The following is a 25,884-nucleotide window of genomic DNA, read 5'->3' as shown; positions in this document are numbered from 1 at the left end:
TTTTTTTCTTTTACATTGAAACTTCTATTTCAGCCGGCGAGGTTAGCAATTTTAAAATCATTATCGAAAACGCTTAACTTTTCAAATGATGTCGATTTGGGGGAGATTGCTTCTACGACTCATGGATTTTCTGGAGCTGATCTTCAAGCAGTTTTATATACCGCCCAGATGAGCGCTGTAGAACATTTATTAGATGATCCAGTGGTAAGTTAATGTTGCTTTTAGATTAAATTTTGTGAAAGAAACTATAATTTTTTGTGTAATTTTAATGTGTTGAGTTCATGATTATTTTTGTGATGGAGTTTGGTAATTGAAGGTGAGTATAATTATTGTATTTATGATTTATGTGTAAGTACTAGGAAACTATTTTTTTAAATTATTATTGAATTTACATATTTCACGATGATTTATGATTTCTATTCATTCGTTTTTTTATGTATTTGTTCCATAAATAAGAAAACGGGCATACATCAAGACAGGCAGTAATCTTTATGGTCGAAAATTCCCTAAAATGAGTCGCTTGTGGTAGCTATGAGACTCCAGGTTAACTTACCTGCAAGTTACTTATACTAATGTCGGAAGAATAGTGCAAGGTGGCTTAATATTTAATGTTCACTAAAAATGATTGAGCTGCTTCGATTATTGCCCTAGATATATTTTATTTGTAAGGATCTATTTTAAAATCGTTCTTTATTTGATTTCATCCCCATCTGTTGACGAGAAGGGCGAACATCATATTATACTAATTCTGTAAATGTGTTCATCTCTGTAAATGTTGTTTCGAGTATATTAAGAAAAAATACAAAGATTTTTTAAAAACCTGATCATATTCCAAAGCAAATTTATTTCCTAAATGTTCATAAATTATGAATTTTCAAGATAAAATATAATAATAACTTTTATTATATTATATCTGTGGTGAATCATCATTGTATTTTTAATTCTGATCATTTTCATTTCTCAAAATTTCTAAAGAGTGCTTGGTATAACGGTAGATTACTGTGAACTTTTGGTTTAAACTCCCCACCTCTTAAGTCGGCTATTAGGGGCGCTAATGCCAAAGACTTGAATCTCGTTATAAAGTAATCAAGATAGCGGCTCGCCTCTCCTGTACATAATCCGAATGATATTGTTATCAAGCAATGCGCCCTCGAGTAGTTAGGGCGCGGCGACTATCTTGCCAAGGTTAATAAAGCAAAACGGGCAGGAGAGCGTCTTGAAATTGCCTGGAAGGTGTCGTCGTAACAACGTCGCGACGACGACGTCTTCTCCTTCTCACTATCTTCATCATAGACCAAGGGTGTTAATTTCACGCGATATCATCAACACTATAATGATGCATGAATGTGAAATAAGTATTAATAAATTAAGTAAAGCATTTTTTTATTAATTTAAATTGAAACTTTAATTATGTAAAGAAATGTTGAAAGGTCTTGTTAAATTATTCCTAGGGTAAAATCCAATTTCCAAGTCGACTTCATCTACGATTTCATAAACATCGGGGTAAAATAATGCAAAAAATAAACTCCCGTTTAATGGTGATCCATATTGTCGCGTTGAATGCAGACCTTAAATTATATAATTTTTAATGATTATGTTAAACAATAAGAGGATAATTTACCAGATTTTTTATGGAGCGTAGTTTTCTTTAAATTGGTTCTTCCTCCGATAACAACAATAACCCCCAAAATTAATACAAAACTAAAGAAGAATGTCTTCATTGTTACGATTCTTTAATAAAACTATATAAGTGATAAAATTTGTCATTTAAATATAGTTTTTAATCAAATAATTTAAAAAATGTTTATGTATTAAAAAAATATTTGATTAATAGTATTGCGTATAACCAAAGTTCATTAATCATTAATTAATTACCATTGTGCGTTGTAAAAATAATAAATACCACACGTTATTGAGATTTGCACACTAACCATGATCAAGTTTTTGTTTGGGTTTTCGATTATTTATTTTTTAAATTTATCATTTTATGAGACAACGCATATAAAAAATGGAGATGTTGATAAATGTAAGATGTCTGAATATTTAAATTATTGATTTCTATTAAATCAATTAAATTAATTTAGTTAAACACCGTGATGAGACGTTTTGGAAAAGCTTTTGGGGCACAATGTTTACTTGTAAGGAAAACTGTGTAATCGATTTATCCTCAGAAAATAACACCAACACATCAATAAAACTTGATGATCAAGATTCTCCTGATTTAGGTATTTCAACCCAACCCAATTGTATGTTGGACGTTATGTTGCTTTGATTTATAGATAATTTAGGACTTGATAGTTCGAAAGAACCCAAAAAAATGAAAAAGAAGAAACGAAATAAATCTAAAAATAGTAAAAAAAAACAAAGACGCAAGAAGAAAGGCCAAGATAACCAAGGTGATTGATTTTATAAAAATAAGAATAAATAAATGATGTTTCTTTTTAGATAATAAATTGGATGATGAATCTGAAAAAAGCGAAAATAAAAAAGCTAATAAAAAACGTAAATCTAAAAGGGGTCGATCAAAATCAGCAAAAAAAGGAAGGAGGAGACGCAAAAAAATTGATTCTAATAATTCACAAAATTCAACAGTTCAAGGAGATCAATTGACTCAAGTTGATCAGAAAGGGAATCTAGATGACATCAATAATAATTCAACAGTTCAAGGAGATCAATTGACTCAAGTTGATCAGAAAGGGAATCTAGATGACATCAATAATAATTCAACACAAGAAGAATCTAATTCGATTATTGATAAATTTAATGATAAATCTAATGATACACTTGATGGGAAAGTAGATGATAAATCTAATCAAGAAATGAATGTTGAGGGTGAATCAAAAGATCAAAACGAAAATGATGGAAAAATAACTGAGGAACCATACAATCAGGAACAAAGAGAATTGACAGAATTAAATAACCACGAAGTTGTTTCTGATTTACCACAGATGAACAATACTCAAGAACACGTGAATTCAACATCCCATGAGTACGAGGGTGCTGAATCACTAAATGATTCTGATGATGCTAGTAGATATGACGAGAAAATAACCGAGGAGCCATACAATCAGGAACAACGAGAATTGGCAGAATTAAATAACCACGAAGTTGTTTCTGATTTTCCACAGATAAACAACACTCAAGAACAAGTGAAATCAACATCCCATAAGCAGGAGGGTGCTGAAACACGAAATGATTCTGATGATGCTAGTAGATTAATTGAAGAAAAAGTAGAACAATAATTGAAAATGTTTCAATATAACAAATTGTCAACAAATAAAAAAAATATCTATACATGTTTTCTTTTTTTTTCATTGTTTGATTTTTACTTAAACATAAAATAAAAAATTTAATTAATAAGAGCATTAATTAAATAAAATACTTAGTAACTAATCCATCAAATTAAATTAGGTGTATCATAATATGATAAATTAAATTTGCTCCCACATTTCATGATTCATTTCCTTTCATATTGCTTTAACTTTTTATTGATAAATTAATTTCTATTTCTGATCGAAATCAATATTTTCTTAACGTATTACGTTAACGTACAATGTTTCGATCACAAACAAGGTCAAATATGGTTCAAATTTTATTCACATTAACAATTATTTTCGTAACATTTCTTCCGGTACTAGAAGCGTTTCCTACAGAGGAATTAGAAAGTAAGTTACGTTAAATATCATTTTCTTCATATAATTATTATTAATTAATTAGCCGAAAATGATGAGATAAGTGTGGATGATGATACGCCAGTGCAACGAATGTCTTCGCATAGACAATATTGGAATAATTTTTGGGGTGATTTGTTTAGTTGTAAATTTAATTGCTCCGAACCGCCACGTCTCAGATCAATAGGACCAAGTCCGTTTGGTCAACCGGACATTTCACCTGTTAATAATAAGAAGAATAAATCTCAACCCCCAACTAATATAGATACTAGTAAAAATGAAAAGGAGGAAGAAGAAAAAAATGACGATGAAGTTAAGGATAATGATGATGAGGATGAAGAAAATAATGAAGATGATAATGTAGATGGGGATGAAGAAAATGATGAAACTGATAATGATAACGATAACAATGACGAAAATACGGAAAATAATGATAATGAAGATAAAAACATAAATAAAAATGATGAGGAGGATGAGAGAGAGGCTTATCCTTTGCAGCCAATTCAACAAAAATTTAATTTTTAATAAATTGTTATTTGGATATTAAAACCTAATAAATGTATCATTAAAATCATATATTGTAAGAAATTATTTAATCCTTTTTTTAATTTTCTTTCATGGAAACTTTAAATTAGCGCTATTATTATTATGGGTATGCTTTTTTAATCGCTTTACCCATAAATGTCACACGGTTGAGTTGTTAAACGTTTTACGACTTATTCTAATTAAATGATTAATGTAACTGTTTGTATTTAACTTTTAATAGATGTTGGCTTTTTTTTTAATCCGTTATTGCGTTATTAGTTCGTCTACTTAAAATGTATCCAAATTTGCCCCCCATTCTTTTATACATTTCTCTTGCCCAGCCACCTGACGTAAATTATCCTTTTGGCGTTCCATTTCAACATGGACCTCCAATGGTGGGTTTCCCACAAATACCATATGGGTATAATTCTGCTTATTATCCTTTTAATTTGGGCGTTTCATCCCCTATTAAAGGGAATTGCGATCAAGGTAGGAATCATATAATTAAAGTATCCTCTAGTTAAATTAAATGATTTTAATATGAAAGTGGGTTCGGCTTCTTCAGGATTGACGCCTAACATGGAAGCAATTCGTAAGGATTTTAGGGGGCCAAAAGGTATCAAAGAAAATTAGATTGTAATTTTAGTATAATAGAACTAAACTATTTGTAGAGAGGAGCTCAAATCAGGGAGCTAGATCAATGAGAATAGAAGTACAAAACACGGAAAATTCGCAACCTGTTGTGAAAATGAAGCTTGATAATAATGGCAAAGAAATGGCACAAACGTTTCAGCTTCCATTTGGATATCAACCTCAAAACTACCAAACATTTGGGCCAAATCAAAACAACAACCAACAATATATTCCTTTGGTAAATGTCGCGGATAAACATGCACCTCTTCCTGGAGCTAGATCAATGAACCTTGCTGTTCAATATCCAGGAAATTCTCAACCTATAGTGGAAATGAAACTTGATAGTAATGGCAAAGAAATGGTGCAATCGTTTCAGATTCCTTCATTAGATCCAAACAATAATCAATTTAGACCGTTTGACTATCAACGTCAATACTACCAAACGTTTTGGCCGAACCAATATATTCCTGTGTTAAATGTTGCGAATAAAAACACTCCTTTCCCTGGAGCTAGATCGATGAGTCTTGCAGTTCAAAAGCAACTAAATTCTCAACCTGTAGTGGAGATGAAACTTGATAATAATGGCAAAGAAATGGCACAAACGTTACAGATTCCTTCAATACATTTAATCAATAATCAATTTAGACCGTTAGGGTATCAACCCCAATACTACCAAACATATAGTGCAAATCAAAACTATAATCAACAAAATGTTCCTTTGTTAAATGTCGCAGATAAACTTGCACCGTTTCCTGGAGCTAGATCAATGAGCCTTGCAGTTCAAAACCAAGGAAATTCCCCACCTGTAGTGGAGATGAAACTTGATAGTAATGGCAAAGAAATGGCACAAACGTTTCAGCTTCCTTCAATAGATTTAATCAATAATCAACTTAGACCATTAGGGTATCAACCCCAATATTACCAAACATATGGCGCAAATCAAAACTTTAATCAACAAAATGTTCCTTTGTTAAATCCAATCAATAATCAAGTTAGACCATTTGAGTATCAACGTCAATACTACCAAAAGTTTTGGCCGAACGAAAACATCAATCAACAAAATGTTCCTGTGTTAAATGTTGCGAATAAAAACACTCCTTTCCCTGGAGCGAGATCGATGAATTTTGCAGTTCAAAACCAACTAAATTCTCAACCTGTAGTGGAAATGAAACTTGATAACAATGGCAAAGAAATGGCACAAACTTTACAGCTTCCTTCAATAGATATAATCAATAATCAATTTAGACCGTTTGACTATCAACGTCAATACTACCAAACATATTGGCCGAATCATAACACCAACCAACAAAATGTTCCTTTGTTAAATGTTGCGGATAAAAATACTCCTCTCCCTGGAGTTCAGGAAGAGCATCATCAACATCATACTCCAAATAAAAATATCAGCCAACAAAATGTTACTTCATTCCACATCAACTTACCCGCCTTTGGAGCTAGAGCGATGACTCTCACAGTTCAAAACTCGAGTGATTCTCGGCCTTCGTTAACAATGAAGCTTGATAATGATAGTAAGGAAATGATTCTAAATCTTAAGTATCCCTCAACAGATTTACTTAATCAATTTGGTCACAATATATCTCAAAATCCAGAAAGAAATCAACAACAACCTCAAAGTCAAGAACATCAAAATCTTTCTTCATCAGATGTTGCGAATAACTTACCTGTATCTGGAGCTAAATTTATAAATCGTGCAATAAATGGTAGTTATGAACCGGTTCAAAATAGCCAACAACAACCTCAGGAAGAAATCTTGGACCAGCAAGGTGATTCGCCGTTGGATGTTGTAGATAAAGCTTCACCTATTTCCGGAGCTAGATCTATAAGTCATGAACAAAAAGCTCCAAAAAATTCTGGCCCTGAAGCGGAAAAGGATCTAGATCAAAACAATCAACAAAATCAAAATCATGAATCTACCCATCAAAAACCTCCTCAATTTGACAAACAAAATATTTCAGATATTCCGGACAAAAACTCACCTTCATCCGGAGCAAGATCAAAGAGTCTCGATATAAAAAATCCAAATTCTCCACCTCATTTACAAATACCAGTTGATAATACTACAAATGGTAATCACGGACTGGTGCAAAATAATCAACAACAACCTCAGGAAGGAATCTTGGACCAACAAGGTGATTCGCCATTGGATGTTGCAGATAAAGCTTCACCTCTTTCCGGAGCTAGATCTATAAGTCATGAACAAAAAACTCCAGAAAATTCTGAACCTGAGGCGAAAAAGGATCTAGATCACAACAATCAACAAAATCAACATCATGAATCCACCCAGCAAGAACCTCCTCAGTTTGACAAACAAAATATTTTCGATATTCCGGACAAAAACTCACCTTCATCCGGAGCAAGATCAAAGAGTCTCGATATAAAAAATCTAAAATCTCCACCTCATTTACAAATACCACTTGATAATACTACAAATGGTAGCCACGAACGAGTGCAAAATGACCAACAACAACCTCAGGAAGGAATCTTGGACCAGCAAGGTGATTCGCCATTGGATGTTGCAGATAAAGCTTCACCTATTTCCGGAGGTAGATCTATAAGTCATGAACAAAAAACTCCAGAAAATTTTGGACCTGAGGCGAAAAAGGATCCAGATCAAAACAATCAACAAAATCAAAATAATGAATCCTCTCAGCAAAAACCTCCTCAATTTGACAAACAAAATATTTCAGATATTCCGGATACAAACTCAACTTCATCCGGAGCAAAATCAAAGAGTCCCGATATAAAAAATCCAAATTCTCCACCTCATTTACAAATACCAGTTGATAATACTACAAATGGTAATCACGGACTGGTGCAAAATAATCAACAACATCCTCAGGAAGGAATCTTGGACCAGCAAGGTGATTCGCCATTGGATGTTGCAGATAAAGCTTCACCTATTTCCGGAGCTAGATCTATAAGTCATGAACAAAAAACTCCAGATAATTCTGAATCTGAGGCGAAAAAGGATCTAGATCAAAACAATCAACAAAATCAAAATCATGAATCGACCCAGCAAGAACCTCCTGAATTCAACAAGCATAATATTTCAGATATTCCGGATAAAAAGTCACCTTCATCCGGAGCAAGATCGATGAGTCTAGATATAAAAAATCCAAATTCTGGACCTGAGGTAGAAATGAAGCTGGATCACAATGGCAATAACATGACACAGAATTTTAAACTTCCTCCAACAAATCCGTTTTACCAACAACTGCCGCGGTCTAAAGAAGCTAATGAAACAGATCCAAATCATGATCCAAATTATTCTGAAATATATAAAGAAAAAAATCCAGAAGTTAATAACGAAGGTAAATTGCAAGTAATGAATCCTACAGATAAACCTGAACTCTTAAATTCGTTAAATAACACAAACACAACTAGAGCTGGATCGGGATATAGAAATCGCACAGCAACAATTCAATTTGCAAATCAATTACATGTATATAGTTATAATACAAGTGTTTTCCCAACAATACAAAGATTCAATATATATAACCAAACTATTATGAACAAGCGTAGACCAGATCAGAATAAAGGAAATTATCCAATAAAGCAGTACGCAGCGAATGCTAGGCGTCAAGACACAAGAGGTTCATCAAAACAGAAATCATCACCGAATAATGTTAAACCTAAAGAGTTGGGCACGGTAGATGATAAAGTTGATTCTTTTCAATTAGCTCTCATAACGATTTTGGATAGAGGTCCAAAACGGCAGAGTAATAATAAAGAAACAGAATCAAATTCAGGTCAAGTTGGAAAAGATTGTAGACCTTGTAGAGCGCCAGTTGCGAAACAACAAAACAAAGCTGTTGGAACAAAACCCAAAGAGGCAATTCCAGTCGAGGATAAAGTTGATGGTTTTAAAATAGCCCTTATGACAATTTTGCAACAAAAAGAAGTGGAAAAAAAGGTGACACCGCCACCAAGTTTAAAACTTCTTCGGAGGCAAGATCCAGAGAAATTTAAATATGCCCTTTTTCACTTATTAAATAATTAGAATAGAAATTTATTTGTGATCAACTCTGTTTTATTATTCTTTTTGGTTTACAATAAAAAAAAATGTCTAAATCCAGTAACTATCCGAGTTGTTGTCTTACAACATGAATCTAGCCGAAATGAAAGGAAGTCTTGCCCGGAAAATGAGGTCCAACATTTTCGACATCATTTAGGTGGTCTTGTTCGTTATTTTCTTCCTACCGGGTTATTCAATTTTGCGTTTTTAAGAAGTCTCGTCTTCCATTCTTTTTATATGTTTGTCCAAGAATCTTCGTCTTTGCCTGAGCCATCTCTTCTTATGTCCTTTATATTGTTGTCTGGTATCTTCTTTCTGTATTTTGTTGTGTAAAGTTTTGTCTTGTATGTTTTTTAGTGTTTTCATCTCGACTCTTCTCATGACTTGTAGAGTTCTGCTTGTAACCTGTCATGTAGTAACCTTTGGAGGTTGCCCACAAAATCTGCAATAAGGACAACATCATCAACGTAACATACGGCTTGGAAGAGTGTCTCCCATTTTGAATCCAGCTGTTCTGGAAAGGTTTTCTAGTTTTTATATCTAATCCCTGCGTTTACATCTATATCTTCCTAAAAAGTATAAACGTTTTCACAATAATTATCTTTAATTAATTTATGGCAAATAAGTTTCAACTAAAATATATAATAACAATAAATTAAAGTTGTGAAGAAATAACTTTATTATTATTTAACTGTAATGAAATACATTCTGAATTTATATTGTTATAAATTTTAAAACTGTGTAGATGATGAATTGGTGGATGATGGAGTTGTAAAATTTCCAAAAAACCAACTAGACGTAGAGTTATATTGTCCCGTAGTATTTGTAGATATCGTTGTAGATGTCGTTGTAGATGGCGTTGTAGATATCGTTGTAGATGTGTTCCCATTTCGATTCACTATTAAACAAAAAATTAAAATGTCCATAAATTTCAGTACAAAACCTGATATCTTACGGTGGTGCTTTCTGCTGCCATCGTAACTTTTTTTGGTAAACCAACTAATAACCGCTGAAATCGGATTTACTTCTTGTTTATCGGTGTTAACTTGATTAATCACTGGTACAATTGGTTCGTATACGCTTGGAACCCCATCTGTATTATTTCCACTCGAATCACGTTTTAAGTGATATTTCTTGTGATGAACAACATGCTTTTTATTTGATTCTAAAAAAGATTTCGAATCCAATTTTAGTTTTTTATGATGACATAATTTTTTATTTTATTTATACCTGCTACAACAACAAATAATAACGCGATAGCTAAAAGTGCTAATTTCATTATAACGAAATGCTTATTGAAGTGTTATCTGAAAGAGTTCGATAAGCTTAATGATTCGTGCCTAATTATCCAACCAAATTTATAGTAATTATAATAAATTATTAAAAAATTCTTAAAATTTTTATTGTTAACATCATTTATCTCTTTCACTTTGGTGCGCTTAAATATTTTAATTTTAAATTAATTTTTAAAGAGGAGAATTTTAATTGATCCACGTGATAAATAACTTTCAATAGTGCTGCGTAATGTTGACGAACTCAACTATTTAGGTGGAATTACAATTATTCAATGGAAAAATAACTAAAAATGACAGTTTTTAAATGGCAGTTATAAATTATTTGAAACATTTTTACGCATTTTTTTAGAATGCTGGTTTATGTCAACATGTTTATTTCGGTATATTATTTAATTATTATATGTATTATTTAATCTTACTTTATGATTTGGAGAAAGAATCAATACAAAAAGATTAACTCAAGAAAATAACTTTATTTTAAATCATTATTTAATTCCTCTTTATGATGTGATGATTCTTAGCACGTTTTTTATTAAAGAAATCGATGTCATTAAAGAGAGGATTAATTTCATCGCTTCCAGAATCTATATCAGTAGCCACCACCAAAGTAGGTTGATAAATTATGATGCACGATTCATTTCCAGTAATATTCCTGAAATCTGTATAGTTGAATACATTGTCAGGGTAATTCCATGAGTTATTGTTGGGATAATTATTTTCAGTGGATGTGTTATTAAAATTCGGTCCATCACGTTTTAAATGACTTTTCTTTGGATGTTTTTTATTTGGAGCTAAAATTAATTAAAATGAATAAATTATTTCAAATTAAGAATATATAATTTTACCTGCATAAATTATTACTAAAATAGTAATAATAAAGGTGAAAAATAATACAAATTTCATAATAATAGATTAAGTTCGATCTATTTCTTAAATTGAAGTTAAATAATGGTGTGAAGGCGATTTTTTTTGCTTTTATACTTAGTAATTGGAATTTTTGAAAATCATTATTTTGTTTATTTACTTCCTTTATACAAAAAAAAATTGATTATTTTTTCCAACAATAATTATTTTCAAATCGTTTCGATATAATCCTTCATCGCTACGACATTTACATTCCTATCATTTTTACCTGACTATGCAAAATGTTCATTCGTATTAAATAACCTTGCCGCAATGAAAAACACCCTAGTTGTAGTTGCGACGATGAAGACTACACTTTACTTTTTTATGTTCTGCCTACTTTTTGCGATTACTTTGACTGGTAAGATTTATAGATTTAAAATAATTTTTACGTATAACCAATTATTATTGTAGCACCGCAAACAAAAAATCATAAACACCATACAACACATCATCATAAACGCGATGGATTTGGGGGTCCAGATGAAACTGTCACAGGGATAGGAACTACTACCCCTTCGATAAACTCCAGTATTGTTAACGAAATTTATTTAGATGCATTTTCAAACATTCTCAAGAATACTGATGAATGGAGAATTCCTATTACAAATGATAGCGTTCAATTACAAGATTTACTATAATGTTCAAAACTAAAAAATTAAACTGTTTCTTTTTGTAAATGCTTCTTTAGTTATTAATAGTAACCATAAAGTCAATTTTCCATTTTAGACTATTATACTATTTGTCTATATGGCTCCAAATCCTCCATATAATTCAACTGACCCATCATATCCTTCAAATCTCACCATTTCGTGAAACCTTCCTACAACATACGATATAACAACTTTGTATTTAAATAAAACGCAGAATAGTTGAGATATTAGGCTGAAATTTATTCCAGGTGTAGTACACATCTTACATTTAACTATGGAATTCGATATCGTTCATATGAACCTCATAAAAAGGAATCTAACGGCGTTAAATGATATAATCGAGATGTTTGGCCAGCTGTGTGGCAAGCGACACCATCTTGTTAGAACCACATAACTCTGATGTCAAGCCCATCATTTTGGCCAAAAATAGTCTTCCAACTTAGCATGATTGGCAATTCATCGTAATGGAGAAAAAATGTGGTCCACATACACTGGAATTTCGGGATGCCCATTTGTTTCCGCGATCTGCTTAAGTCGTGACTTTGCAAAAATCAGTGCATTAGAACTTATTCAACAAATTAGTACTTTTTCAATGCTCTTATACCATAAACTTCTTATTTTCAATACAGATGAGGTACTGATCTGTTTATATTTGTACTTATGTACAAAACTGTTGAAACTGGAAGACATAATATCTTGTATTTATAAAGGATCACAAAAATTATCTCACTAACTAGTACCTGCTTGGCTAAAACTATAATCAGGAAATATTCACAGATGCAACTTCACAAGAAGATGTTTTATGCTATATTATAGAACATTGAAATTGATAGATTTGAATTAACTTGACTTTGTGGATTTTCAAAGTGTATACATTTGGCAAAATCTCAAAGTGAAGCAAGAAGCTGAAGAGCTAAAAATTAGCTCTATTCATAGAATAACAATAAAATAATTAAACTATTTTTTTATAATGCTTTTTTATTTAACATTGGATATTGTAGAATATAAGACGTCTTTAGTGATTATTAATAACCCAGAGCACAAGGTTAATTTTTCTTTTTAGAATGCTGTGTTGTTAGTGTTGGTGTTATTGCAAGGGCAACAATACGGCGGTCTTCCTCCAGGTCCTCCCCAATATGGTGGTCTTCCTCCCCCATAAGGTGGTCTTCCTCCCCCATAAGGTGGTCTTCCTCCCCCATATGGTGGTCTACCATATCCGCCATATCCACCATACCCGCCATAACCACCATATCCATCATGTCCACCATATCCTCCATGTCTTTTACCATATCCTTCTAATTCTTCTAGATTTTCATCAGGTTGTTCAACTACAAAACCGGCATCATCGTTATCAACAGCTACCTGGTCAAAGTCTGGTATATAAATTAAAATATATTAATTTGTTAGCATTTTAATATGTTTAAAATAACAAACCTTCATGTCTTTTATGATGCTTTTTCTTGTTATGGGAGTGGGAGGACCCAGCAACAAGAAGAAGGGAGAGATAAACCAACCCGATAACTATAAGAATTCTCATGGTTTCTCAGAAAATTAACTGATACCTTAGGGTCTGTAAAATGACTCTTATATAGTCAGTTTGGAAATAAAATTGATGGTTGCAAATTCTTTTTTTAATAAGAACACTAGCAAAGAAAAAAATTCTTTTAGAATAAATACACGAATATTATTACTCAAAGTAGACAAGCATATAATATAAACCGATAAATCAATCATACATACAATTAATATTTCTAAAATATTCACATTTTAGAAAAATTTACTAAACACATGTATAATTTAAACAATAAAAAAGAATTTACAACCATCAATTTTAATTTCTAACCAACTATATAAAAGTCAATTTTATTCCCTAAATTATCAGTTGATTTTCATTTTGGAAAATATGAGAACTCTTATAGTTATTGGGTTGGTTTACCTTTTCGTTCTACTTGTTACTGGGACATCTCATTCCCATAACAAGAAAAAGCAGCATAAACGAAGCGAAGGTTTGTTATTTTAAAAGTCTTAAAATATTAAGTAATAAATTAGTTTAAAACATTTAAATTAAAATTTAAAGTTGATAATGATGTAAATGGGGAACTTGATGAAACCCCAGAAGGATTTGAAGAACATATTAAAAGACATGGAGCATATGGTGGGTATGGTGGACCTGGAGGTCGACCACCATATGGAGGAGGAAGGCCACCATATTGGGGAGGACCTGGAGGGAGACCACCGTATTGTTGCCCTTGCAATAATACCAACACTAATAATAACACAGTATTCTAAATTGGAAAATTAACCTTGTGTACTGGGATGGTATTAATAACTTAAGACGTCTTATATTCTGTAAAATCATTAATTAAAAAGCATTTAAAAATCTAACGAATGGTTTAATTATTTTAAATCCAATTTTCACTCAATAAAGTATCAAGCAAAATTTTAAAAATTTAATGTCTGCAGTAAGAAAATTAATTTGATAAGATTGAGCAAGAACAAAGCTCCATTACTAAGGATGTCTGCTATGTATGTTAAGCACAACAGGATTTTTTGTAGAAACTATTAAATGAATGTCAGAATCGCAAAATAGCATGTTTTGGCAGATAACTTCTTAATTTTTTATCCAAAACCCAACACAGATATGAATGAGAACTCTCTTGTTATCCTATTGCTCTGCAACTCTCGGTGCGGCAGTCAATGTTACCTCCAGTTTGACCAGTCTAATAGTTCCCACAATTGCATGATAGATCCGATAGATGAGGAGTTCAAGAAATTCCTTGAAACGTCTTTTACATTTAAATTTTTAATATGCAATCTATAAAAACAAATTAAATTATGCAGCATAAACTTTATTTTATATGTCTGTACATTTGTATAATAACATTTTATATAGTTGGAGTTGCTTCTGAAGTGGTTGAAGAAGTTGATTCATCTGTTATAGGTGGGGTTATTTCACTTGTAGATGTAGATTCCGTACTAGTACTACCAGTAGTTGGTGGTTGGCAAGGGCAACATACTGGAGGTCTTAACCACCATGGTTTTCTCAAACCAAATAGACGTTTAGATTCATTTAATTCGTCATCTAAATGAATAACTTATCGAAGTAATAAAATTCTTCTAAATATTGAAATTAAATTACCTTTAGCATCGTCGTGAAGTTTATGTTTCTTTTCGTGATGTTTCTTAAAATGATGTTCTAAATAGGAATGCTTTTAGAAAAAGAATATAATAATCTAAAAGATAATTACCTCCTAAAGCTAGAGACACAATAAGGCACAAGAAAACAACAATTAAGAACTTCATGTTGTATAAAATTTGTTATGACTTGAAAAGCAAATGACTCGATATTTATACACATTAGAAGAATCTAAATCATGTATAATACGTAAAAACAGTACTTTAAAAATTCTTTCAAAAAAGTCTTTTACTGTAAAGTTTTGTCATAGTTGGATGGGTTTTAAATGTTGTTATGCATAATTTGAAAACTAAAGCGAAAGATATGTTTGAAATAGAATATTTATTTTAATATATGCACATAACATTAGCATATGTCAGCTTATTTTAGCTTCTTTATTAAGTTGAAGCGGTGGTTGAGCTTGAAGTACTACTCCCTGTTGTAGATGTAGTACTTGGGGTTGTAGATGTGGTGCTTGGAGTTGTTGTAGATGTAGTACTTATTGTAGTTGTGGGGCGTGCACAAGGGCAACAACCCCACCATTTGAAAAATCTTTTATTTCCATGTGAAGAAATTTCATGATGTTTTTCAGCAAAATGATCTTGATGTGCTATTAATAAATAATACATAAATAAATCTAGCCCAGATCTAAAAAATTTGACCATATTTACCTGTTACAATCACAGCCAATAATAAAACAATATAACAAATTATTAAAGTTTGCTTCATAGTGAACATTAAGTTGCTTGAAACTATCTATTTCTTCGACGAACATGAAACCCTATTTATATCAAAAAGTAAGGTGTTATTTCAATTTTTTGCATAATTCTAATAAAGATAATAAAATAGGCCCAACGTATTTCATGTCATTTCGTTTTTAATATAAATCAGATTTTATGGCTACTTTGTTCAATTTGAACGGATACTATGTGTTGAATGTATATTAAAAGGAGGTCATATAAGTTATTAAAAAAGTAATTTAAAGTTTATAATTTAAGATAATACGTGAATACTTTGTGTTACTAAGTATTTTTTTAATTTTTATTTTGAAAAAGTTTCCATAACAAATAATACAAATAACAATCGCATGAATAACTCTTTAATAACCCGTTTAGTTTTAGAAAAAAACAAAGTTGTTACATTTTATTTTTTTACAACCACTATCTTGCTGTCATGCGGAGGTTCTTCAGTTGGAATTTCAACAGTTGATTCCTGATTTGGAACGTTATCAATAGATGGAGTTTCTGTGTTAATCACTTCAGTGATTGGAACTGGATCGGCTGAAATAATCTGTTTGATTCTACTATAATTTTTTTATTATATTACATACCTCCGTCTTTTTTCAAATGATGGCCTTTTACGTGGTGATGATTACGATGATGTTTTTCAACATGGCCTAGTATAAAATACCTTAATAATAAAAGTAGTTAAAAAATTAAACATTCTTACGTCCATATGTCATTGAAACCACAAAGCACACAAAAACGATAGTAATAAACTTCATCTTAACATATGTTGAAATGATGTTTTGAAATGGTTAACTGTGTTTTATACCTGATGTAAAATATTTAAACATTTTCAAAAATATGTTGTACGTCATAAGTCTTTGTAATCTGAGAATACTGTGACTCAACTTGAAATTCTTAGAGATAATATTACTATGTTAATGATAAGTTTTTTGTTTTAATGTGTTTACGCATTTTCTATTTTAATAATATAACCAATGAAAATGGAAATATAATTGGAAATTTATTTTTGAGGAACTCTAAAACAAACTAGCTTTTGTATATATAATGCAATTTCGCTTTCTTAATATGAATAATTTAATAGATTTAATAAACAAAAATAAATTAACAATAAAATCGTTATTTTCAAATCTTAATATATCATTTACATGATTAACATACACTATATTTTTTATTTATTAATGTAGAATTTCTGGACTATTAGTAGTTGATGTTGAAGTACCATTACCATTTTCAATTATACTCTCCGTTGCAGTCTCATTTGTAAAAGGTGTTGTGGTAGAAATACAAGGACAACAAATGCGATGTGGCTTAAACGTTTTGTTATGATGCCAATGTATTCCATGATGAATTTTATGTTTATCATAATCAAAATGTGCTACAAATTTAAAAATAAAAAATTGATTTATACACGCACCTAAAGATCTTACTCACCTGTTGTAAGCACAACAACAATAAAAATTGCTAAACACGCTACCAAAAACGTCTTCATTTTCAGCTTAATCTTTACAGGAAATACTTTGCAATGTGTGATTTTTAAAAATTCACTGCGTTACTTAAATACATCGAAAAGTAGGGTATTTATTTAGATTTTTTACATATTGGGTTGAATTTGATTTACACATTAGCGCGCTCTCTATTTTATAGGCTACCTATAGTACAAAATTAATTACATTTTTGTTTGATTTGACGTTCAATTTGTTAAGTTTGTTTTATCAATTTTTATCAATTCAGGTCATATTCTTGTTTTATTGCCATAAAACATTTAGAAAATAAAAGAAAATTAATCATAATACTTATAACCCATTTATTTGAAAAATTAACACACATTTTAGAAGGGTTTTGTTGTTGAGTGGTTATTTCTACACTTGGAAAATCATTAAACGTGGGCTGTTCTGTTGAAGGCAATCCTGTATATGGATTAGGCTCAGCTATAAAAATATTGTTGTGTTCAAATTTGTTTACAACATTTTGATAACCTTAGAAACCTTTTGGTGCATTTATTATTGATTCTTCGTCAATTTTTGTCAATTTGTATTATTTTATATACCACCGTCTCTCTTTACATGATGGTTCTTTTGGCGTTGATGGGTTTTATGCCGGGTGGGCTACCAGAAGTATTGTTGTCAAGTTCTGTAATTGGAGTAATTGGATCTTCTGTCCCTGGTGTTAAGTCACCTACAATAATAATAATAAATTTTTGTTGGCTACAGAAAACAGAAATATTAAATAAAAAGCCAACATAATATAAGTTAACTCAAGTGGTCGTTACTTGCAATTTTTTTATTGCACTTATACAATAACAACATTTACAAAACGTATTTAAGTGGCGCTGGAATGGGCAAGAGAGAGTGAAAAAGTAGACCGTTCAATCCACTCATTGGAATGAGTGCCTTTTTGTCAGAACTGTTCGTGATAATTTGAATTAAAAGAAAGAAACGTGTCAGAAAAGAACTGGTTACTTCGATTTTACGGCGTGTCTCTATAAGTGTGAGTGAGAGAAATGCACTTCATTTCCTTAATGACATGATATTCTAGAAGCTGCTAATCGTAATCCTATACAGTATGTGATTAGCAGAATAAGAGAAAATCTGCACATAAATAACAGAATACAATTCGTCATAATATTACAATTTACTAAAAGCATTCACTATTGATGACAGTTAATTGCTTAATAACTTGAAAATAATTTCGTTTCCTACTTTCTATCATTGGTATGGAAGCAAAGTCTGCAATAATTAGATTAACTCAATACTGAACCTGAACCATACCTCAAGGAACCTTGGTGCAATGCAATATTCATCAATTATGTGTTGTTTAGTTCTAATCTTAGCTCACTTTAATAGAAGACTATATACTAGAGATATTGCCAGCAATTAGCACTTCATAGTGCTGTTATAAGTCTAAAGTGTTTTGGTGGTGATATTAATATCGCAAAACTCTTCCTACTAGTGCCAAGTGTAGTTCTGCTGACATTGAGGTTGCCCATTTAAGCGTCGCACCATGTACTTTAAGTACACAGCATCTGAGTTGGCTATTGACGGATTACACATCATTCATCCATAAAATTGCAACTACATATTTCAATTCCATTTTAAGCAGGCAAAGGACGATGCTCAAAGACTTTTGTAGAAGTAATTCCTGTACGATAATAGATTCAAGCATTGAATGCTTGACCTCCTAGTACCCCTGCTGCTTTGCAACGAAATAATCCCAGATTAGGAGTTAAAAAGATACCCAGGATTTTAGTAATATACTCAAAAGCACATACAAAAATTTGAAAATAAGAAAAATTATTCAGCTAACGTGTTGCAAAAATGTAAATCAAACAAAATGCTAGTTTTAATATGTAATATCTCAAAAAAAAAACTAGCTTTTGTATATGTAATGCAATTTCGCTTTCTTATCTGCGCAATTTCTATCTGAAGCCATCCACAAAATTATTATTGTCAACCAGTATGAATAATTTAATAGATTTAAAAAACAATAATAAACTAACAATAGAATCTTTATTTTCTAATCTTAATACAGCATTTACATGTTTAATATACACTATATTTTTATTTATTAATCTAAAGGTCTCCTTGTAGTAGTTGATGTTGAAGTAGTATCATCAGTTGAACTGTCAATTATACTCTCCGTTATAATCTCGGTTGTAGTGGATGTTGTAGTAGAAGTACAAGGACAACAAATGCGATGTGGCTTAAACGTTTTGTTATGATGCCAATGTATTCCATGATGAATTTTATGTTTATCATAATCAAGATGTGCTACAAATTTAAAAATAAAAAATTGATTTATGTACGCACTTAAAAATCTTACTCACCTGTTGTAAGCACAACAACAATAAAAATTGCTAAACACGCTACCAGAAACGTCTTCATTTTCAGCTTAATCTTTACAGGAAATACTATACGATGTGTGATTTTTAAAAATTCAATGCGTTACTTAAATACATCGAAAAGTAGGGCACTTATTTAGATTTTTTACATATTGGATAGAATTTGATTTACACATTAGCGCACTCTCTATTTTATAGGCTGTAGTACAAAATTTATTACATTTTTGTTTGATTTGACGTTCAATTTGTTAAGTTTGTTTTATCAATTTTTATCAATTCAGGTTAAATTCTTGTTTTATTGCCATAAAACATTTAGAAAATAGAAGAAAATTAATCATAATACTTATAACCCATTTATTTGAATAATTACCACAATTTTTCTAATTTAATTTCGTAATAATATTGAACCCAATTGATTAATGTATATAATTAATTACATTTTACTAATAGATATAATAACACTTATACAATCACTATACTTGATTCTGTAGTTGGATTGCTATTTTCTGGAGAAAAATATGATGAAGTTTCTGGATCACTGACTTCTATAATTGAACTGCCATCACCTTAACAAACATAATAAATAAATCATTATGTTTTATTAATCCCTTAAATTCTTAATTTATTTATAAAAAAACTCAAAATTAGATACCTCCGTCTCTTTTGAAGTGATGTTTCTTTTGGTGATGGTTTCTATGACGTTTAGAAGGATTTTGTTGTTGAGTGGTTGTTTCTACACTTGGAAAATCATTAAACGTGGGTTGTTCTGTTGAAGGCAATCCAGTATATGGATTAGGATCAGCTATAAAAAAAATCTCAAATAAAATTTACGATTGCACTGAAGCTTTTTTAGTGTTCAAATATTTAGTTAAAGGAAATTCTTAGAAAATTCTGAAGATCTTTGGACATCATTCGCAAACCGTTGAAAATGTTTATATGTCTTCAGAAAAGAAGAAAGAAAACATGCACGTTGTTTTCGTTGAAAACCCTTAGAAATGCCTTACTTGAAAAACTCTTATGATCTAGGTATACCCAGGAAACTTTTAGAAATCACTAGATGTTTTTGAAAACCGAAGAAATCGTTAAAATGATTTAAAAAGAATCTTAGAATCTATGTAAACTTTTTGACAATTCTTAGAAAGTTTTAGATGGTTCTGGAAATATGGAAGAGAATTAATCTTCAAGTAACCATTTTCTGTTTAATAATTTATGAGAAAATATGTCCGTATTTTCCAAACAAAATTTAAAGTGTGGTGATTTTTCTAAATATATTTGTCCAAATAGAAAACATGAAAACGTATTTATTTAATTAAAACCTATTCATTGGCATAATATCGGATTCTAAATACACTGAAATATAGGCAACCACTTATACACCAATCAGTTCTGCTATATTATAGTGTGGAGTTTTGTGCAAATAGTTCTTAAAAAAATAAATTTAAGAAATAACTGTAAGTGAATTTTATCATGTTATTATCTTTATAAAATAAATAACTTCGAAGTGACAAGAATTAAGTGCAATCTTAAAATTCAAGAAGATACTTATTAAAAGATAACTACAATCACACTGATTTCTTATAAAAGTTATTTGTGTAGTAAAGATATAATTGTGGGGTTTAAGAAATTGTATATGCAATGAAGTAATTCTCTTCTTCCTCAAGTTTAGACTAATTTTTGTCAATTTGTGTTATTTTACATACCACCGTCTCTCTTTGCATGATGGTTCTTTTGGCGTTGATGGGTTCCATGACGCTTAAAAGGTTGGCTTGATGTGCTTGAATCTGAACTGGGTGGACTACCAGAAGGATTGTTGTCAAGTTCTGTAATTGGAGTAATTGGATTTTCTGTCCCTGATGTGAAGTCACCTACAATAATAATAATAACTCTCATCGTAGATGAACTTAAAAAACGACTAAAAACAGAAAAACGAATTTGGGTGAGAAATTGGATGAGCGAAAGAAATACAGAAGATCCCTCGGCATACAAGTTGGCAATGAAAATGATTAGATGAGCATTGATGAGATGTCCCACAAACACACCAAGAGTTTTGTTTTCAAAAAGTAGATCGTTCCATCCAGTCTGCAAAATTCTTTTCTACTGGTGCCAAGTGAAGTACTGCTGATATTTGAGCGTCCTACCATGTACTTTAATTAGATGATACAGTATCCGAGTTGGTCATTGACGGATTATACATTATTAATCCATAAAACTGCAACTATTACAATTCCATTTTAAGCAGGCAAAGGACGATGCTCTGTATGAACAGTAAAGACTTTTGTAGAAGTGTTTCCTGTATGATAATGGATTCCAGTGTAGAATGGTCAATATGGGGAATATGAGGCGTGCTTTATGCGTCGAGAAGATACTCAGTTGATTTTGAGTAGTAAAATAAAGAAAACGTTGGACATCTTACGACTAACACATTTTTTCTAATACTACTTATTCTTATTAAATATTTTTTTCTTTAAAACACAGTTTGTTGTTAATCTATTGCACGACTTAAATTAAAATTTTGACACTTACCATCTCTTTTTAAGTGATTTTTCTTGAAATTTCGATGTTTTGCGTGGCGTTTAGAATTGTATGAAGTAGTTGATTCCACATTAATATTTGAAAAGCCATCGGAATTAGGATTAGTATTATCAGTTGTCAGATCACCTAAATATATAAATAAATAATTGTTTTTAAATTTTGAATCATATTCATACCTCCGTCTCTTTTTAAGTGATGTTTCTTTTGGTGATGGTTTCTATGGCGTTTAGAAGGGTTTTGTTGTTGAGTGGTTATTTCTACACTTGGAAAATCATTAGACGTGGGCTGTTCTGTTGAAGACAATTCTGTATATGGCTCAGCTATAAAAAAATTAAAATAAAATTTATGATTGCACTGACGTTTCTTTAGTGTTCAAACATTTATTTAAAAATCGTCTTTAATTTCTTTAATCAATGAAGTAATTTTCTTGTTCGTCAAGTTTAGATAAATTTATGTGTTATTTTACATACCACCGTCTCTCTTTGCATGATGGTTCTTTTGGCGTTGATGGGTTCCATGACGCTTAAAAGGTTGGCTTGATGTGCTTGAATCTGAACCGGGTGGACTACCAGAAGGATTGTTGTCAAGTTCTGTAATTGGAGTAATTGGATCTTCTGTCCCTGGTGTTAAGTCACCTACAATAATAATAGGAGTAATAAATTTTTGTTGACTACAGAAATATTAAATATAAGTTAACTCAAGTAGTCTATAATCGTTGCTTGCAAATTTTATATTGCACTTATACAGTACATAATAACATTTTCAAAACGTCCATAGAGAGATGATGGAATATTAAATTAAGGAAAAATGCAGTTGTTTCAATATAGCGCTTAATTCCAGGATTACGCAATTTGAAATTTGGTAAGAAATTCGTCATAATGATGGGCGGTAATTGACACATATATAAACTGTCAGCATAGATAAATTAAAAAAGAAAGACAGATTTGGTTGAAAAATTGGATGAGTGAAAGTAATACAAAGGGAGGTTCGATGCTTTTGTGACAGCTGAAGACATAAAATCCCTCTGAATACAGGTTGGCAATGAGAATGATTAGATGAGATATCCCACAAATACAATAGTTCTTTGTATAAAGAAACAAACTGAAGAGTTTGGTTTTCAGTTAACTTCATTATGGAATTATGGAACCAGAGCAATGCGTGTTCACTGTTCAACGTATCCAGCACTAGATTGACGGTCCATTTTCTTAATGCCTTTCTAGAAGCTGCTAATCGTAATCCTATACAGTATGTGTTTAGCAGAATAATAGAAAATCTGCACATAAAGAACACAATACAATTCGTCTAATATTCGCATAATATTGCAATAATTATCAATGAGATAGTTATAGTGAAGTATAAGTCTAAAGTGTTTTGGTGGTAATATTAATATCGAAAAATTGGTGGTAATAGCAAAACTTTTTCTACTGGTGCTAAGTGCAGTTCTACTGGCATGGAGGTAGATGATACAGTGTCTGAGTTGACTATTGGCGGATTACATATCATTAATCCATAAAACTGCAACTATTACAATTCCTTTCAAGCAGACAAAGGACGATGCTCTGTATGGGCGGTAAAGACTTTTGTAGAAGTGCTTCCTGCACAGTAATAAATTCCAGTGTAGAATGCTCAATATGAATAATAAAAATTAAAATTTTGACACTTACCATCTCTCTTTAAATGATTTTTCTTGAAATTGAGATGTTTTGCGTGGCGTTTAGAATTGTATGAAGTAGTTGATTCCACATTAATATTTGAAAAGCCATCGGAGTTAGGGTTGGTATTATCAGTAGTTGTCAGATCACCTAAATATATTATAAATAAATAATTGTTTTTAAATTTTGAATCATATTCATACCGCCATCTCGCTTTAAGTGATGTTTGTTTCGATCATCATGAGTTTTATGGTGTTTGGTAATATGGCCTGTAAATAAAATTAAAAAAATCAAATAATTATGCTACATAATGTAAAAATTCTTACGTCCATAAACCGTAGAAAAACAAACGAGTGTTGTAAAAGCGGTTATTGTAAACTTCATGTTGATTGTTTAATACTGCTTTTTGAAATATCTTTATTGGCTTTTATAGTAATTGAAATAATGTTATACATTTTAAATACGCTGATATTGTTTTTTTTTTATTTGTTTCTAAAAATTATTCCAACATTTTGTTTGTCATATAAATATGACAAGCAAAGTTTAAAAAAAGGCTAAAAGGAAATTCTATAAATTTTAATTTTAAAAAATTTTTGAAATTTTATTAAGGTGACTAATCAAAGCATTCGTTTTATAATTCTTGAACGGAAAACATACTAAAACGTTAACTCGTGTGGGTTACGTAGTATATCCCTCAATCATACACACCACGAAAATCAACGTGCAAACCATGTTAATTCAAAACTAAATTAAACCAGAAAGGAATTAATTACCTCTAATAATCGCGTTTTGAGCGTAATATTTACCGCGCAGTCGTGCGCCTGTGGTGTTATTACAACATACAATGCACAAGCCACCAATACAAGCGTACGATTTCTCGTTTGTTACAGGTTTGAACCGGTTGGCCCGCCCGCACAAAACGGTTAATACACATGGGTTTTAATCAAGTGCGGCCGCAAAAGTGCGTTTGCGGCGCATTATGCACAAATTACACAATTACCACACTGTTGCCCCGTTAATTCGTTCCGATTGTTTTTCCTGTCGACGTTCGCTTTACAGGATAATGGGAACCGACTGTTTCGTTTAATTTGATTTCAGGAGCAAAAGCCAAAAACGAGAGAAAACTTGGTTGGGATTTGAAATTCATATTGACTTTTAAAACGTGATAACGGATGTTTTATTTTTTGCAGGATGATGAGGACGTCGATGACGAAACGGAAATAAACCAGGGACATTTAAAGGAAGCCCTCAAGACAACCAGGCCATCTTTAACATTGGAAGATAGGCGTAAATATGATAGAATGTAAATGACGTTCTTTTAGTTTGATTCTTAATAAAAATTATTCTTTTTTTGTTCTTTTTAGATACGCCAAGTTTCAAGCAAATGAAGATCTTTTAGAGTTACAAGGGGGTAAACAACGAGCTACTTTAGCTTAATGATATATATTATATAAAAATGGGGTTGAAAATTTAATGGATTTTTTATTGTGGTTACATTAAATTTGTTTCTTGTTGATGTACAGTTTCTATTCGTTATGTTCCTTTATTGTATTGATTTGGTCCACTCGTAAGAGTCCAATTTCGCCAATCCAATTATATCGTAACAGTTTGCTTTCTTTCCATTACAAAGCGGTATTTGGGGTAAAAACACTCGGTGTCTATTCAATTGTGGGAACGAATTATGTCTTTACATAACAATAATATAGAATTTTGTTACTAAGTTGTTAATAAATGATTAGTCATTTCGTTCAATCGAAAAATATTTGTCATATTCGTTATCGTTTAAAACATTTTAAATTCTTTTACCATTACCTGTCGCATTGGTTTTCTTTACAACGTGGAAATTTTAATATTAATAAGACGCAAAAGTTTAAGGAGGATTACCGTTTATTTTAGAAAAGCTCGATGCTGAAAGCGAGAAGAGACACCGAGGGTAAGAGAAGAGATAAATTATGAACGGTCGCGAAGAGTGAGGAGGATTTAATTTCATAAATCCCCGCATAACTCAAATTGCGTTATGTATTTACATTTTCCAGGACGCGGTTTCGAATGGATCCGTAAACTAAAATATAAAAGGATCGCGAATACCCCTCTCCACGTTCGTACGCGTGAGCAACCGCCAAAGAAGAAATAACCTCCGGCTCTATTTCAAAACCCGGAACCCGCCCTTCGAAGTGTAGAGCGGCGTCTCACAAACATTTATCCAATTCCAAGAAATATTGGGT

General features: G+C 31.3%; 6 protein-coding genes and 1 long non-coding RNA gene across 8 annotated transcripts in view; 4 read left to right on the top strand and 3 right to left on the bottom strand.

Annotated features, from left to right (window-relative positions):
• The window catches only part of LOC111424340 (peroxin 1), a 34,387-nt gene extending 9,214 nt beyond the window's left edge, over positions 1–25,173 (top strand). For both annotated transcript variants that reach the window (XM_023057845.2, XM_071197007.1), the window contains 3 exons: positions 34–204; positions 24,850–24,962; positions 25,024–25,173. In XM_023057845.2, the coding sequence (XP_022913613.2) occupies positions 34–204; positions 24,850–24,962; positions 25,024–25,096 (357 nt within the window). In that variant the 3' untranslated portion in view covers positions 25,097–25,173. The remainder of the gene's footprint in view (positions 1–33; positions 205–24,849; positions 24,963–25,023) is intronic.
• On the top strand, positions 216–3,296 carry LOC139430274 (protein starmaker-like). Its single transcript, XM_071197010.1, has 4 exons — positions 216–2,026; positions 2,085–2,225; positions 2,280–2,396; positions 2,446–3,296. Exons 1-4 carry the CDS (start codon positions 1,933–1,935, stop codon positions 3,240–3,242), a joined length of 1,149 nt encoding a protein of 382 aa, XP_071053111.1. The 5' UTR covers positions 216–1,932; the 3' UTR covers positions 3,243–3,296.
• Positions 3,330–10,590, top strand: LOC139430030 (myb-like protein A). Its single transcript, XM_071196608.1, has 4 exons — positions 3,330–3,665; positions 3,718–4,685; positions 4,744–4,812; positions 4,868–10,590. Exons 2-4 carry the CDS (start codon positions 4,490–4,492, stop codon positions 8,845–8,847), a joined length of 4,245 nt encoding a protein of 1,414 aa, XP_071052709.1. The 5' UTR covers positions 3,330–3,665; positions 3,718–4,489; the 3' UTR covers positions 8,848–10,590.
• Positions 11,265–14,098, top strand: LOC111424346 (uncharacterized). Its single transcript, XR_011640599.1, has 3 exons — positions 11,265–11,421; positions 11,475–13,719; positions 13,791–14,098. It is a non-coding gene; the product is annotated as an uncharacterized lncRNA (long non-coding RNA).
• Positions 12,672–13,314, bottom strand: LOC111424342 (protein suex-1-like). The gene is made up of 2 exons (XM_023057849.2): positions 13,148–13,314; positions 12,672–13,086 (listed from the first exon to the last, which is right to left on the bottom strand). Exons 1-2 carry the CDS (start codon positions 13,248–13,250, stop codon positions 12,773–12,775), a joined length of 417 nt encoding a protein of 138 aa, XP_022913617.2. The 5' UTR covers positions 13,251–13,314; the 3' UTR covers positions 12,672–12,772.
• LOC111424345 (uncharacterized) lies at positions 14,547–15,055 on the bottom strand. Its single transcript, XM_023057852.2, has 3 exons — positions 14,962–15,055; positions 14,853–14,909; positions 14,547–14,795 (listed from the first exon to the last, which is right to left on the bottom strand). The coding sequence occupies exons 1-3, from the start codon at positions 15,014–15,016 to the stop codon at positions 14,599–14,601; spliced, it is 309 nt and encodes a 102-aa protein (XP_022913620.2). The 5' UTR covers positions 15,017–15,055; the 3' UTR covers positions 14,547–14,598.
• LOC111424341 (uncharacterized protein DDB_G0287625-like) lies at positions 19,815–24,077 on the bottom strand. Its single transcript, XM_023057846.2, has 9 exons — positions 23,986–24,077; positions 23,863–23,928; positions 23,672–23,809; positions 22,478–22,642; positions 22,184–22,327; positions 21,999–22,133; positions 21,176–21,340; positions 20,128–20,277; positions 19,815–20,041 (listed from the first exon to the last, which is right to left on the bottom strand). The coding sequence occupies exons 1-9, from the start codon at positions 24,041–24,043 to the stop codon at positions 19,938–19,940; spliced, it is 1,125 nt and encodes a 374-aa protein (XP_022913614.2). The 5' UTR covers positions 24,044–24,077; the 3' UTR covers positions 19,815–19,937.
• Positions 25,174–25,884: the final 711 nt, after the last annotated feature.

The sequence above is a fragment of the Onthophagus taurus genome, chromosome 6 (genome assembly GCF_036711975.1).
Source record: "Onthophagus taurus isolate NC chromosome 6, IU_Otau_3.0, whole genome shotgun sequence".
In the NCBI taxonomy this organism is placed as follows: domain Eukaryota; kingdom Metazoa; phylum Arthropoda; class Insecta; order Coleoptera; family Scarabaeidae; genus Onthophagus; species Onthophagus taurus.
Note: the sequence above shows the minus strand (reverse complement) of the source record. Positions and strands in the feature narration are given on the sequence as shown.